General features: G+C 42.5%; 1 protein-coding gene across 9 annotated transcripts in view; it reads left to right on the forward strand.

The window, feature by feature from the left end:
* The window catches only part of Rbfox1 (RNA binding fox-1 homolog 1), a 1,689,477-nt gene that overhangs the window by 767,385 nt on the left and 904,961 nt on the right, over positions 1-17,131 (forward strand). For 2 of the 9 annotated variants that reach the window (XM_026780381.1, XM_026780382.1), the window contains one exon: positions 14,586-14,650. The exons of the other annotated variants lie outside the window; for them this stretch is intronic. In XM_026780381.1, the coding sequence (XP_026636182.1) occupies positions 14,588-14,650 (63 nt within the window). In that variant the 5' untranslated portion in view covers positions 14,586-14,587. The remainder of the gene's footprint in view (positions 1-14,585; positions 14,651-17,131) is intronic. 9 annotated transcript variants of the gene reach the window in all.

Raw genomic sequence — 17,131 nt, forward strand, 5'->3', positions numbered from 1 at the left:
TTCTCTTTTTATCTTAAATTCTCAAAGGGCTAGAAATCCTGGACATCAGATTCTGTGGATGATCAAAGGAGGAAGCAATGGTATCTCTTGAAGGACAGTTGGGGCTGTTACAAAGAGAAACCCTGCCTCGAAAAACAAGAGTCTTTTTTTTAAGGAAACAGAAGCCTTCCCTGAAAGACCACCTCTCCTGGAGCCGTTGCCTTTGTCTGAGGGGAGAAACTGAATGCCAGGGAACTGCATGTCATCTGTTACAGATCACATACAAGTTATATCTTTGCTCATTTTTTTTTCAGAGTAATACTCACATTAACCAATGCGGACGGTAGTGTCAATACCATTTTGACGAAGAAGCAAAGTGAGTCTCAGAAAGAGTGTGCAGCTGAGTTTGGGGGATGGCTCAGTTGGTAAAGAGCTTGCCTTGAAAGCACTAGGACCCAAGTTCAATCCCTAGCAACCATGCAGGGTGTGGTCATATGCACTTACTTTATTCCCAGAACTCTTTTAGTACTGAAAGGGATCTATTGTGGATGCAAATATATTTTGTGTAGTTTATACACACATGAGTGGCAGTACCTGCGGGTGCCAGTATTTTGGTCTGCGGCTCCCCACCTGGTTCTCACTGAACCTGGAGTTAGGTTGGATGCCAACAAGCCCCAGCCTATCCCTGTCCCCATTCAGTGCTGGATTTACAGCCATGCATTTAGCTGCATCTAGCTTTTCCTCTGAGTGTGTGGGGTCAGAACTTGGGTCCTCCTGCTTGAGCAGCCAGCACTTGTATCCACAAAGCCATCTCCCCAACTCCTCAGAGGGACTCTAGTTAAATCTGGTGGAGTCCTTTTGTGGGAGATCGCTGCTCCTTCTTACTCTGCTTCTTAGCTGATAGAAATGGAGGCAGGAGATGTTATTGGTTGTTGCATTGGTGATCAGTGGGGTTTTTCTCTTTAGCGTATGGCTTTAGAGCTGCTGTCTCTTTATAACTCATGGGTACTGTTGATAGCAATTTGATTGACATATTGTAATAATGGCATACATTCATTAGGAACTGCGAGATAATTTAAAATTCATATGTAGTTCCAAAATTTAAAAAGTAGAGAGAAGGGTCAAGCATTTATACTCTCGCAAAGGACTCAAGTTCTGTTCCCAGCAACCATATCAGGAAGCTTATAGCTCTTTATGCCTCAAGCTCCAGGAGATCTGGTGCGTCTGGATTCTATGGAAACCTGAACCTGTGCAAGCCCACCCATAACCCTACACATAATCTTAAAAAAGAAATTTTTTCAAAGCCAAGAGGGTCACTGGGAGGATCAGTCAGTAAAAATTTTTACTCTACAAACATGAGACTCTGAGCTGGATCCCCCAATCTGCATGTAAGAAGAAGCTGTACATTGTGGTTTACATGTGTTCTGGGGAGGTGAGCATGATGAACACAGATCCTTGGGTCCCGTTGGACATCCAGGCTAATGAGACCATCTCAAAGGAGGTGCGTGGCATTTCTGAGGATGACAGCTGAGGTGGTCCTCTGGTCTCTATAGACAAGGATGTAAGCACACACAGCAGAAAGAGGTCCTACCCTGTGAGGCAGTATGGATGAACCAGGGCACAGTTCAGCAAGAGATATCAACCAGACAGGAATTGCTAGGTTGTGCCACGCATGGGATGCATCAGAACTGAATTCCTACTGGGAAGGGCTAGAAAGGTGACTTCTAAGGCTGAGGGAGGATGGAAGGGACCCTAAGTTGTTGATCCATTTTAGAGTTTCAGGTAAAAGGAAAAATATCCCAAAATGATATTGAATAAATGGACTAAAGGAATGGATTAGGTTTCTTTCTATTTTTACTTTATTTTTTCTTATTCTTAAAGTAAACTAACCTAAATATTTGTTCATTACACAGAGCCATCTATGTTCATCCAAGAACATTTCAAACACATCTGAAAACAAAAACAAATGTGTTTATGCTCCTCTCACCGTCCAAGGGTCAGAATTTTAAGGCAGATGTAGTGACTTCTATATGGCCCCAAACTCAGTATCTGTGGACCTGAAATAGGAAAACTGGAAATGAAAGGCCCAGCCTGGGCTAAAAGGTAAATTCCAGGCCAGCCTGGTGTCTTAGCAGCTTTTCTATTGCTGTGACATATCAATTTCATCAAGGTTGCAGATAAAAGAAATCATTTGATTTGGGGCTCATTTTCCCAGAGTGTTAGTGTTCATGACCATCTGAAGGGGAGCATGGCAAAAGAGAGGAAGGCATGGCACTGAATTACAGCAGAGCTCACATCTGGTTCCCACCTAGTGACACATCCTCCTTAGCAAACCTGCACCACCTAATCCTTCCCAAACAGTTCCACTCTGCAGTGACTCAGCGTGTGTCTATATGAGCCTATGGGGGCATTCTCATTCAAGCCAGCATACCTGGGCTACAGTGTGACAGCCTTTCTTGTAACATAAAAACAGAAATAGTAGCAACCACAAAGAGCAGACTCTCTCCCGCAAATAAAAACACTAAAGGGTGAAATTTTTAAGTAATTTATTTTTTCCATCCGAAGCACATAAGATTTCAACAGAGACTGAACTGTATTCTCGTTGCTGTATATTTCAAAAGTATCTCCTGCCCCAATTTGCTAGTTTTTCTTAAAAGAAACTCTCCCATTATGTGTATGCATCCTAGATTTTTAAAAACTCCATCAATTGTGTTTATTTATTAGCATGGATGCCAGAGGACATCTTCAACACCTGGTTCTCCCATCCCACCACCATGTAGGTCCCAGGGATCGAACTCAGGCCATCAGACTTGGTGACAAGGTCCTTTTTCAGATTAGCTGTCTCACTGCCTCCCACCTACATTTTTAAAATATCCCCTTTCTATGTTGTACAGTAGGTGAGTTTGAATGTGGAATGAAAAGTCTCTCCCACCCTTTAAGAAATACAGCGTACCACACCTTGAAAACCTAGTCTTGGGAAAGTGATGGGCATGTGTTTTCCTGGGGATGACATTGTTTTAAGTCAGCTTGAAACAGCTGTAGCACCAGTGACTCTAACCTCTGTGTCTGGAGACCACAAGAAGGCATAGGCCCCTGCCGTAGACCTTTACTGGCCCTCCCCAGCCGGGTCCCTGCATCTCACAGGTGGCTCTCATGCCAGCTTAGACACTGACTAGCACCTCAGCCAGGGAAAGCTGCCTCTACCCGAGAGCTTTGCAATCTGCTTGGGTTATTCCAAGCCTCTTCCCCTTTTCTTTGCTGAGTGGTTGCTTCTGGAAGCCCCGTGGGCCATCTGGTTGCAGGCAGATGACAGCACGCCCCAGGATCTCCCTTGTCCCTTGCATGCAGCTTATTTTTGCATAATTTAAGCATGACATGGTTGTGCCATTTAAGTTCTGTGAAATTGGTGTTCTCCCATCCATGAAATTATATACATCTTGGGAATATTTCCAGTTACTAAAGGGGTGAATGCATTTCTGAAGAGGGGTGCACCAGCAGACAACAGTGGACTCCATTGAGCCACCCTCGGAAAGCACAGTTATCTCCCTGTGCCATGCTGAGACACAAAGGTAGACATTCACTGTTTAAATCCTAGAGCCACGAAACTGCAGGGATAAGCGTTCTTTTGTATATTTGTCCTAATTCATCCTGGTTTTCTCCAGCTACCCCCAGCAAGATTCTTCCTAATCTCAGATCACTCATCTAGAGGCCCACAGAACTGCTAACACTGCAGACTTCATGTTCCATTGTTTTGGGTGTCCAGGACAAAGATGAGAAGTCATTCAAAGAATGTTTACAGGTGAGGGATTGCCGTGTGTGGATGCAGATCTTGTTCACTGCATGCATGGGGGTAACATGTAGTTATGAAGAGGCATGGTTTGCCCTGTTTCTCGAGTCTCTCTATTACTGATACTGATACACAGGAAAGGCAGGCACCTTGTTCCTAAAAGAATCACACATGCAGAAGGATGTTTCTTCTTGTATCTTGGGATATCCGTATGAACTTAGTTACAGTCAACATTTCTAGGCTTTCCCGATTTTGCATTCCTATGATGATTTGTAATTAGTAGGATAGTTTAGTCTGGCTAAAAGCATACCTGGGTGGCTCAGCAGCTTAGCACTGACAAGCCTGGCATAGACTACAGCAGTTCTCTAAGGTGATGGTTTCCCAGAAAGGATATTGGGAGCCAGGGTACTTCCATTCTGTAAGACATTACTTAGGACATATTTTGAACAGGGTCTCATGCATGTAGTTGTGGATTACCTTACATTTCTGATACTCCTGAATAATTTTGTTAGAGGTGTGAGTCGCCATGCCCCGTTTTATTTTACGGTGTTGGAGATTCTGTCTACAGATTTATGCATTCTTCACAAGCACAATGCAAACCGAGCTACATCCTCAGCCTGCTTCTGTTCTGTCATGAGGCTTTGCAGGATAGTGATGTCAGTAGATTGGTGGGCCCATACCTACTCTAGTGTCCGCTAGCCCAGAGAAGTCAAGGGACACTTTCATTGACTATGAGGCAGAAGAGATCATTTGGGCCCAACTGTGCTGTCAAGGAGTATAGGAAACCAATGGTCGAGAAAGAAAGTCTGTGTCCATGTGGTTTCTCTCCTATGTTATCTGAAGTTGAGCGGAAGTCCAGAAGACCCCAACTATTAATCAAAATATACTTGGAGAGGTTGTTTTATGCTGAGTGCCACAGTGTCCATTTCTGCTGGATTCCTTTATGCAGCTCTATATTGACAGGGGTGGGACTCTCGGTTAACTGCAGGAACCGTTTATAAGGACTATGATCGGGAGGAAAAGAGCACTCATTCCCAGAACAAGGAAATAGAAAACTGGACTTCATACTCAGGACCACCAGAGGCCACGCACGCATCATAGTTTGCTGGATGTTCTGCTGCAGCTTCTGACTGGAGAGCTTTACAGCTTCAGCCCTTTAAGCCCGAATTCACCCGGAGCTTTTATCCAAATTCTTCCTGTTTTCATGCCAGCAGAGTTGGGGAGCTAAGCTAGCAAGGAGATGCTAGCTAGCCTTATCGGCCACATCTATCATTATGATGAAAGAAAAAATAGTCTTTTAAAGTGAATGTTTTCTCTTCTGCATTTTACAATTGTTTATTTGGCGCACAAAATTATTTTCACTATGACCAGAGAGATACTGATCAGGGACAACCAATAAATTATGTCTGCCTGACTGTGATATTGTCTGTTATAAGTGCTATCCATGCTTTCAGATAGCTGATCTCGTTCTGTGTATAGATGCACTCTCTGGGGACAGCTGTCATGAAAATCCTCCTGACGGGCTTTGTGACATGTCCATCATTCTCATTCCGTGTGGCTCTTCATTGCCGCTGTCAAGGTGGATATAAGCCGGAAGCCAAGCTGTCTTATTTCTCTGTCTTCTTACAGGAAGACCACTTGCACAGACAAGCCCAGCAAGGGCAGTAGGCTTCAGTCCTGCAGAAAGATGAGTGCCTGTTTGTCAGATCTGAGTGTGTGAGTGTGTCGGTTAGATTCTATTGAGAATCGGCAGCTGTGAGGCATGAGATAGGACTGGTCTCTGGAGCCAAAGAACAACGGATAGAAAATTAGTTTGGGGTATTGATGACAGATGGGTCAATCTTCTTTGGGTAGGTTTTTGAAAACAAGAGTGCTTTACTTTATTTATTTGTTTGCTTGTTTATTATTTTTGCTTGAAGGGCATTGTCCTTGGGCGACATGAAAATCCTTAATGTATGCTCTTAGCCTTGAGTCTCTAGTGTATAGAACAGGATAGGGCTGGGGAAATGGCTCCCTCGGTCAAGCACTTGCCTGAGTTTGATCCCCTAGAACGCACATTAAAAAGTCAAGCATGATAGTGCACACCAGGGAGATGGAAGCAAACGGAATCCCGAGGCCCAGCCTAACCTGCTTGGTGAGTTCCAGCCAGTGAGATGCTTATTCTTAAAAAAAGGGTTGGAAAGTACCTGAGAAATGAAAACGAAAGTTGTCCTCTGGCCTCTACATGCATCCACATACATGTGCACACGCACCCCATACCTGTGGCTCTTCATATAATGCACACATAAATATATAAACACATAAGGCTTGGGCCGTATTGTCTGTGACTTAAAACAGAGATTTATTCATCAACATGGTAGATAATATGGCCTCTTAAAATGTATTTAGTTTCGTTTTCTTGCAGTTCCTGTATAAGAAGGAATAAGGATTAGATGTGGGCTTTCTGTGTGTGTAGGGTTATCACATCGCCCTCATTTCTCATCCTCCTAATATCAGCTGATATGAGACAGCTCCTGTTCCACTGAAAGGAGAGACTTCTAACAACACACAATGGTTTTACCTAAAAGTCACTAATACTAAGGAATTAGACAACAAACTATTTGCAATGAACAAATGGAGTATAAGTGAAAGCTCTGGAAGCCTTCATCATCACTGTTGCCAAATGTAGCCATTAGTTACAAAGTTGGTGTGATGTATCATTAGGCAATACCAAGAAGCAGTGGGTTGAGTACCTGGTTAGTAGCTTTGGAAGCTTAATTAGCCTATTTAATGACCTGTATGAGTTTCTTGTCTTGTTGCTATGATAAAATGCTCCAACAAAACATTACGGCAAAGGGGGTTTATTTAGCTGGCAGTTCAAGTTATAGTCCATCATGACAGGCAGCTCAAGGCGCCAAGAGGTCAAAGTCCTGCTCACATTGTAGCCACAGGCAGGAAGCAGAGAGCAAGGGCTGCCTGCCCTGGTGCTGGGCTCGCTGCTGTTTAGTGTGGTTTAGAATCTGTTGTTCGCTGCTCTGTTCTGTGTGGTTTAGAAACCGTTGTCCAGGGGATGCTACTTCTCACAAGTAAGATCAGTCTCCACACCTCGGTTAATAGCATCAAGATAATCCGCAGGCATGCAGCAGCTTGCTTACCAGGAGATTCCAGACTTTGTTAAACTGACAGTGACAGCAGCTATATTCTGAAGATTAGGATAAATCAGCAACCATATTGCTAAGTTGAAGATATTTTGAGGGTTTCTTCCTCCCTTTCCTTCCTCCTTTCTTTCTTTCCTTTGGAAAAACCATAAGCCAAGAAATATCAAGTCTTCAGGCCATCATTTTCCAGCCTACAGACTTGCATTATGGAATCTCCTTCCACTCAACTCTGAAGCAAAGACAGGAGAGCCATCAACGCTTTGCACTTTCGCCTAGGGGGATGCTTGTCAACCTGTGAGGCTGGTTAGGCATCCTTGGGAGGTGAAACATTTCCTTGTTTGTACAGCTGAAACAAGGAAGCTGCTCTTGTGTCCACACTTCCTCTCTGGGTTCCATTGTTTTTCTTCCTGCTCATTAACATGGCAGTACTTCTGTGTCTTTAGAGATAACAAAAAAGAGAAAGGGAACTGCAGGTTTCAGAAAAATTCCAGCCATGTCTTTAATATCAAAGTTTGCAGTTAGTTATGCTGGAAATATCTAGTATTTCCCCCGTGGAAGATGGTTTCCTGTCCTGATACAGTTACTTTTGGGTTTTATACAGGGCGACTGCGTATGTATGCCAGGGAGTTGGAGCTGAGGAAGGTGGAATCCATAATAAATATGAACATTTCTTTGTGTGTACGTGTGTGTGTGTGTGAGTGTATGTATGTTTATATGTATATCATTTGTGTAACATGCAGAGAGAGAGAGAGAGAGAGAGAGAGAGAGAGAGAGAGAGAGAGAGAGAGAGAATATGCCAGACAACCTTAAGTGTCCTCCTTAGGCTCTTTCCACCTTATTTATTGGGCTAAGTTTTCTCACTGGTCTATAACTTCCTATAACTGCCCATGTGAGTTAGTCTGGCTGTCCAGGAGGCCCTGGGGAGTCCTGCTTCCTCAGCACAGGAATTACAAATGCATGCCCTTGTGCCAGACAGTTTTACATGAGTTCTGATGACTGTACTCAGGTCCCAAGGCATGCGTAGCAAGCAGTTTAACGAATGAGCTGTTTGCCCATCTCCTGGGTTGTGGCTTTAGTTCAAGCCTCCCAACCACTGTAGAGCAGATGTAAATTTTTCCATAAGCTTCTCTCCATTTCTGACTCAACTCCTTGAAGTTCTTTGCCAACCAACTGAGCCCTCCCCTTAGCCGCTCCATGCAACCCACTCTTCGTTATCTGTCACTGCTGGATGAGTCTTCCTAAAACATAAAGTGCTCAGTCACTGTGAACAACAGTTCAATTGTGGACAAACCCGTGTTGTCTTCTGGATCCCCCTAAAGCAGTGGTTCTCAGCGCTCCTGATGCTGTAGCTCTTCATACAGTTCCTCATGCTGTGCTGACCCCAACCATAAAACTAATTTCATTGCTACTTCATAACTGTAATTTTGCTGCTGTTATGAATCATGTAAATATCTGTTTTCTGATGGTCTTTTAGGGGCTGAGAACCACAGCACTAAAGGGTCATGGTCACTTAAGCTGTGCACTGACTTGTAAAGATGGAGAAGCACTCGGGGTCTGCCACCACAAGCCCTTTCATCAGACAACTCTTGTCTGACTGTCCCGCCTCTGGAGCGTGTTTCACTCTAACCAACGCCAGGCTGAAATGGAGTTTCTCTTGCTTCAGAATACTTTCCTCTGTCTTTTCCTCCCTTCCTTCCTTCCTTCCTTCCTTCCTTCCTTCCTTCCTTCCTTCCTTCCTTCCTTCCTCCCTCTTTCTCTCCTTATGCGTTCACAACAAAACCTAACATCAACATGGTCTCCTCAGCTGTCATCAACATCATGAACACCACCACTGGTGCCATCCAAAAATCCTTTGGTGCCAAACAAACACCAGCTACTCTCTTGGACTCTGTGTGGATCATCTGTTACTCACAGTCTACACCCTCCTTCCTCTGGTACCTGTGACAGAAGGAAGGTAGCTTGCATACTGCTTCATGTTGAGTTTCACTTCATGGAATGGGAGAATGTCTTTGTCACTGTGCTGTTCACCTTGTTGCTGTTACCAAAATCCTGAGAGGAAGCCCCTTAAGGGAAGGTGTATTGTCTGTCACATAGTGGGAAGTCTAGCAGCACATGGTGGGAAGTCCCATGGATGAGAGCTTGGGGTAGTTGGTCACAGTGCACTCGCTGTTGGAAAGCAGAGAGAGGGGAATCTTGGTGGTCGGTTCACATACGTTCTCCTTCTGATTTAGTCCAGGCCCTCAGCCTGTGAGATGGTGCCACCTATTTTTGAGTGGGTCTTCCCATCCCATTTATCATGACCTAGAAATTCCACCACATGCATGCTCAAAAGCGTGTCTCCTAGGTAATTGTAGATCCTGTCAAGTTGACACTACGAGCCATCACTGTCACTGTTCAGGTACAGAGATATGAAAAGAAAATCTCACCATTTGATTCTCATATCCAGGGAGTGCATGTCTCTTGTTTACGGATCGTGACGTTCTGTTCTCTACTGAGCCTTTTGCTCCCATTAAGGAATCCACCCTTTTGGCTGCTGCTCTGTCATATTGTCAATATTCCATCCATCGAGCCATACTTCAGTTTCTGTTACATTAGAGAAGAGGCTGGGATGGGAATCAATTTTCTATCCTATTTATCTTGACAAAACATTTAAGAGGTTCGACAGCATTTGGAGTCAGTGCAGATTAATTATGGAGATTATATCTACTGTTCACATCCAAATTCCATTATGGAGAGAGGAAAGGGAGCTGGCCTGACTTATCAAATGGAAATTGTGTTTTGGTTATGGATGGAAAAGGAAATCCAGAAACTCATGGCCTGTGTCAATTCCAAACCGTCTTAGTTTCACCCCCTTTCAGCTGTTCCTCTCTACGTTTTCCTTCTTTCTTTTTTGTCCCCCGCCCTACACACTCCACCCTAGGAACTCTTATCATACATACCATATTGTACATTTTGTGTATGTCTCTGTAGCAAAGTCCCTGAGAAGGAAAAACTCGAGTGGGGAACATTTACTTTGGCTTTTGGTTTGAGAGGACACAGTCCACCCTGGAAAGAGGCGCATGGAGGCAGGTGGCCCGAGTATAGAGCTGAGAATGCTCATATCTTGGAAACACTGGAAGCAAACAACAGGACCAGGCTGTTGTCTCCAGACCCAGTCTCCAGACACCCACTTCCTCTAGCAAGGCCACATTTCTCAAAGCTTCTATTTCCTCCATAAACAGTGCCACCCTCTAGGGACCAAGTTTCAAACACACGAACCTGTGAGGACATTTCATATTTAAGTCTTAGCACCCACCAAACCACAGTTACTCATACGCTCCCAAAGCCTCCATACTGTGGCTGTGTTTTTCTCTGTGTCTCCACCATAGCCTCTCAGCAGCTCTATTGTGCAGTTGTGTAAATGAAGTTCCAGGGTTACTATGCACTGCAGCATTTGTGTACATGAGTATCTGAGGCATCAGTCAATGAGATGGAGTATGCAGACTGAACAGGTCTGGTCTGTGGCCCACTGCTGGAGCCGTGGGAGGCATAGGCACAGTTGGAGCCACAGTAACAGGCTCTTTTCACTCACCGGCACAATGAATTTTGCATAAGTCAAAACTACATGGTCCCTCTGGTAGCAGTATGAAACAAGGTTACCCATAAAAGGATTGACATTAAAGTTCATGAGTAGCCAAGGTGTGCACAAACTCTTGAAAGGCTGAGGCGGGAGAATTTTCATGACTCTGGGATATAGTGTCTACATAGTACATAGCAGACTAGCCAGGGCTACTTAGCAAGACATTGGCAAAATTAAAAGAAAGATCTATTCGAATCACAAACAAGCCAACACCAACACAGATTACCTTACATGGACAGAGTTGATATTAAGTCGAGGAAGATCTTGCCGCGTAGGAAAGATTGTTTAACTGTCAGATGAGTAGTGTTTCAGAAGGCACCTGTCTTGTTGCATTTTAGTGGACATGGTTAAAAAGACAGACTAGAGGTTTGCATAATGAATCGTGTCTTGTGACCTGGGATTGAACCTGCCTCTTAACTAAATGATTTCTAAAAGATCATAAGAGGCCAGTATATCTCCTCTGAAGCCCTAGGACTGAGATATAGGCGGATACACAAGCAAGCATACTTTCCTATGTAATCATCTCTTTTGCTTTATTTCCTTCAAGGAAATTCTATTAAAAGATCATTGCAGTGTTCAGACTATAGTTAACAACTATCTTAGTCGACTAAGGGTATGAGCCGCCAGCAGTAGAGACAGGCATTCATTCTTTGTGAATCTTCTCTACTTTTTGCAGCAAAACTAAGTAACATTTCCCACTGTTTTTGCTGAAGCCTCCTCTTTGTCTATGTCAGAGGTTCTCAGCCTTCCCAATGCTGCTACCCTTGAATATAATAGTTCCTCACACTGTGGTGACCCCCCCATCAAAAAAATTCTTTTCATTGCTGCTTCATAATTATAATATTACTACTGTTATGAACTGTAGACTAAATAACCATGCTTTCCTATAGTTTTAGGTGACCCATGTGAAAGGGTCTTTCAAACCCCAAAGGGGTCTCCATCCAAAGGTAGGGAACCCTAGTCTATGTGCTTGTGTTTGAATTCCAAGTTTTAGATCAAAGCTCTGGAGGGACCTTGACTATATGGCTATCAAACTATGCAGGGAGATGGGGTATAGTAAAAATTGTGGTCAGGGTGCAGAGAAGATAGCTCAGTGGATAAAAATATTTGCTCCTCAAACATGAGGCCTGAGTTAGAATTCCCAGCACCCTCATAAAAAAAGCAGATGTGTCTGGGCCTGGTAGTATGGGGTGAGACAGAGATAGGCAGATCCAGAATGCTCTCTGACAGGCCAGCCTAGCTGACATGGAGATTTTGGTTCAGTGAGAGACCTTGTTGGAAGGCAGTAGACCAAGGACAATAGGGAAAAACACAAATGTCCATCTCTGGCCTCCACGTGCACTCCCAAAGGACATAGGCATGCAAATCTCTACACATGCAATACACACAGAGAGAGAGAGAGAGAGAGAGAGAGAGAGAGAGAGAGAGAGAGAGAGAGAGAGAGAGAGAGAGAGAGAGAGATAGGGATGGAGAAGGAGGGAGAGAGAGAGAAACAGAAGCTTCAATACCAAGCTGCATCACAGCCCCAATTGACTTATTTTGTTTTTTTGTTTTTTTTAAATTTTTTTTAAATTTATTTATTTATTAAGGATTTCTGCCTCCTCCCCGCCACCGCCTCCCATTTCCCTCCCCCTCCTAGGGAACCCAATTGACTTATTTTGATAACAACTTTCAACACTCTTCTCTGGAGGGAAGCCACACATATGTGCTGATCTGATTCTCAGCCTTTATATGCAAGGAGTTTGAAGCCCTGATTAAAGCAGTTGTTGTATGTGGCAAAGTGTAGATATTGAATTAAATTACTGGTAGGAAACACTGGGGAGCTCATTATCACACAGATACGATACTGAGTAATTTTTTTAAAGCAAGAATTATTTTAAGTGAATAATATCCTCTGGTTTATATAATAGGCCCACTTAAAGTATGCCTGGCCTCATCTATTATTATAGATATATAACAATCATTTGATTAAATTATTGATACTTATTTTACAGGTTTTTATTTATGAGCTATGTAAAATATTTGGCTGGAACTTTTCCAAAAAAATATTTAGGAAAGTTTTAGGATAACTGTATGTTTGTAACTTGAAATTCACATCGTTTTACATTAAAAACTTCAATCCATTTTTCCCCTGGTGAGAAATGTTCCTTCCTCCTTTCTGAAATATAATAATCATCTATTATTATAGATACATAACAATCATTTGATTAAATTATTGATACTTATTTTACAGGGTTTTATTTATGAGCTATGTAAAATATTTAGCTGGAACTTTTCCAAAAATATATTTAGGAAAGTTTTAGGATAACTGTATGTTTGTAACTTGAAATTCACATTGTTTTACATTAAAAACTTCAATCCGTTTTTCCCCTGGTGAGAAATGTTCCTTCCTCCTTTCTGAAATATAATCTTAGGAATTAGAGTCAATGTAAATCCAGTGGTAATGAGATTCAATTTTTCATTGTAGCAGAATTAGATGGAGAACTTCAAATATTTATTTGAGGTTTAATTTGAGTAATTTAAGAAAACACTGAGCTTCCTCATTCATAAATGATAATTACCTCACTTCATCAAATATTGCACTGTATTCCCTTCTGCTGACTGTTCTATCGTGTTCTGATATGAACATTATTATATCTCAAAAGGGATTCTTTGCTCATGTAATGTCTTTCTGTGGCTTCACTAATGAAACTTTGAGAGCGGAGTTGTGTGGGGTAAGGGGACAGCCTGGTAGGTGAAGTGCTCGCAGACAAATGTGAGGACCTCAGCACTCGGATGCACGGCACACTGGTTTGGATGGGGACTGACTGCTTATCCCAGGGTTGCTGGAGAATTGGACAGCACAGATGGGATGCCCCTAGGACGCTAGCCAGCCAGTCTGTATGTGTGAGCTCCAGGTTCAATGAGATCCCTTGCCTCAGAAACAATTGCTATAGGAAAACACTGGACATTGACCTCTGGCTTCTACATGCATGCACATTCATGTACATCACACACACACGAGAAAGAGAGAGAGAGAGAGAGAGAGAGAGAGAGAGAGAGAGAGAGAGGAGTTATCTGTGCCTGTTTTACAGTCCTCTGTTTTTATAAAAGAGATGAGACTTAGAAAGAGATACAGTGAGTTTCTAAATTGTGTGGTATGAGAAATAGTAATTTGCCTTTATATTTGTTTAAAATTGGAGATTGGTCTTCATATTGCATGTTGAAATGAAAAATAGTTTGAAAGAGAGCAAGGAGGGGAATATGGAAGATTTTGGAAGGAAGAAAAAAATATTATTATAATTTCAAAATAGAAGATATTATTTTCAAAAAGAATTAGGGATTATTGTCTTTCAAACCTCCTGAAATAAGTTGCAGGAGCTTGAATGCCGGCAGGTGCTACAAGATCACAGATCTCCAGTGACAGACATGAACTGTCCAGCAACCTGCCATGGAGGAAGCACAGGCATTTCAAATGGATGCTGAGCTACTGCAAGATTCCTTGTTCTTCTCCTGTCGAAGTCTCTCAGTAGGGAAAATATGTTTGTATGATACATATTTCACACACTGTGCACAATGAAGATATTCAGTGATGGACTGGTGAATTCAGGCTTTCCTTTTTAAATGATAATGATATACACACTTGTCTAGATTTCACAGGACTGCAGCCATTTTGAGTCATAAACACTGAGACTTTCCCTCAGCAACCCCGGCTAACTTTCCCTTCACATGTTCCTCAACAACTCATAATCACACAAATCCAATAGAGTGCTATACTAAGCTTCCCAACATTACCCTCACATTGGCCAATTTACCTGACTTTTATATTAATCAGATACATTCTTTCTTGGATGAAACCACTTTGGTTTTAACCAATATATCTGATCCCTCCCGTTTTGATACAAACTCAGGGACATCCTTCTCCTTATGACACTCAGGCCATGTGCAGGTATGGGGCTGCTTGTATGTCCCCAAGTCTTGTCTGATCACACACAGGGAACAGGTTGTCCTAGAAGGGTGGTTGGAGGGTATTATAACATGCTTTAAACTTTGTAGTACCTTATTCCTTTTCCATTTACTTTAGTCATGACACCAGACTTCGTTGATTCCCATTACTGGAGAACAATATGGCAAGCGGACACCTTGGAAGTAAGTCGCATGCACCCACTCAAGCTGGCCTAAGGATAAGAGGGAAATATGTTAGTTCATAGAAAAGACCAGAGGGGCAGTAATTTCAGGAACAGAGGTAATCCCAGGCTCTTATTGTACACTATCCTGTATCACCTTGAATTCTGTCTGTTTTCATCTGCATAGTTACACTATTCATTCTCACTGAACCAACTCAGGCTGAATGATCATTTACAATGCATCTTCCATGATGGATGGAGCCACCTTTGCTATTGGGTCTTACTAGACATGAGGTCCGTACATGAACTATGTATAGTACTCTCTAGAAGCACTAGACATGAGGACCTTACATGAGCTATGTATAGTACTCTCCAGAGGCACTGGACATGAGGTCCTTACATGAGCTATGTATAGTACTCTCCAGAGGCACTGGACATGAGGTCCTAACATGAGCTATGTATAGTACTCTCCAGAGGCACTAGACTTGCTCCAGACTTTAGAAACACAATGCCAATCAAATGTCTTCAGGAAACACCAATGCACTTATTTATTGCGTTTTTAGTGAAGTTACTTGATTTAAGGAAAGATTCCACCTTACTTGATCAAAACCTTCACTTTCCTCCATAACTGAACTAACTAGAATTGTCTCTTTTCCTAGAGCCCATGGTCTTTGAATCTGGAGTCATTTCAACTCGTTGGAGATTATAAGATATACATTTTTGGTACCCATGAATTAGGAGCGAGCAGCCATAACTCCACTCCATTTCTTCCAACTCACTCAAATTTTTATTTTCCCTCATGCTCCAATGTGACCAGTGCACCATGGAAATATCACTGTGGCTAAGAACACAACATCAGGACCCAAACAAAGAATATAAGATCATCTATATGTGCACCAAAGTCAGGGAATTACTTTCAAGATTTATGAAAACTCATATTCATCCTCAATGGTGACTTTTTCAAAGACGAGGATGTGTGTTACCTATAGAGCGAGGGAAATTAAGTGATACCACTGTATTAGAGTCTTTCTGTGTCTTCCATGACCCAGATCCATCAGGATCTCTTCCCTGGCTGGCCCCTGTCTCTCCTTGTGTACATTTAACTTTTTCTTCTGTCTTTCCCAATTTTTGTTTGCTCTTTTGAAGTCATCGCCACCAATCAGTACGTGTGGGGGCCCTGAGGACCTAATGTGCCACTCTTCCATCTGCTTCTCACCAGTACAGGCATGGCGCTCCCACCCCTTTGTTTTGCATACCATTATTCTGTGCTATTCTGAGCATCTCCCACCTGCTGTCCCAGCAACTCTCAAATCCCACATCTTCTTCTGGGCTTGTTTTCCTCCCCCATGGTTTGACATCTCTAGCGTGGTGTCATGCTGAACAACTTTCTTCTCAAACTCTGGAAACTAAATTCCAGCTCTGCCACTTGTTGCTTGCTATGACCTCAGGGAACTTTATTGATAGTTTAAGTTTTTGTCATAAAGGAACCACAACCTAAGTGTCTGCTCTTTGTTTAGAGTCTAAGAAATTTAATGACTAGAGAAAGTAGAATCAGAAATACTAGAGGTTGGGGAGATGCATCTGTGGCTAAAAGTTTATGTTGCCAAGCCTAAAGACCTGATTGCCATCCCTGGAACCCACATGGTGGAAAAACAGATCAGCTCCTACAAGTTGACCTCAGACCTCTACTCATAACTTCATGATATTTTCATATATGTCACACACAAATAAGTGTAATGAAGTGAATATATATTTATATAGTATATACAACATGATATATATAATATATATTACATATGCCCATTGTTTTTGTGTGTTTTGTTTTTAATATTTTGTTGCTTTTGTTTTTATTTTGAGGGAGAAAGATCATAAATTTGGGTTAATAGGGAAGTAGGGAGGACCTGGCAGATGGTAAATTATATGAACAAAATACATTGTATAAAAAATTAAAGTAAAATAAAATAAGAAAGTAGAAGTAGGCTAGCCAGAAATAGAAGGCTGACTAGTGGATGAGGAGAAAGGAGGGAATATGGGGCTGATTACAGTCAAAGTCCATGCTATACTAGAATTAAAACAAATGGCTGTGAAAACTATGGTCATGTACCATGAATATGCGCTAGTAGATTAAAAGAGAAAATGTCCAGTGTCCTCACATAAACAACAACAAAAGTAAAAAAGGTGCCATTTTTCTTGGGATGAACGTAGAGCACAGGAGTGGCCTTTTCTGTTCTCACCTATGCATTATGGCACTCAGGGAGTGATACTGACTATCAGCCAACAGCCATCATCACTGTCAGAGACAGCTCTCTCATCACCTCAAATGTATTATACACTACCTAACCATGTAAACGGAAAATCAATCTTTTAGTCAGTGTGCAAGGTTAGCTGTGGTTGGTGGTACGGGCATGCAAGGTTGGCTGTGGTTGGTAGTGCTGGTGGTCAAGGTTGGCTGTGGTTGGTAGTGCTGGTGGTCAAGGTTGGCTGTGGTTGGTAGTGCTGGTGG

Source organism: Microtus ochrogaster, chromosome 7, assembly GCF_000317375.1.
Source record: "Microtus ochrogaster isolate Prairie Vole_2 chromosome 7, MicOch1.0, whole genome shotgun sequence".
Lineage (NCBI taxonomy): Eukaryota > Metazoa > Chordata > Mammalia > Rodentia > Cricetidae > Microtus > Microtus ochrogaster.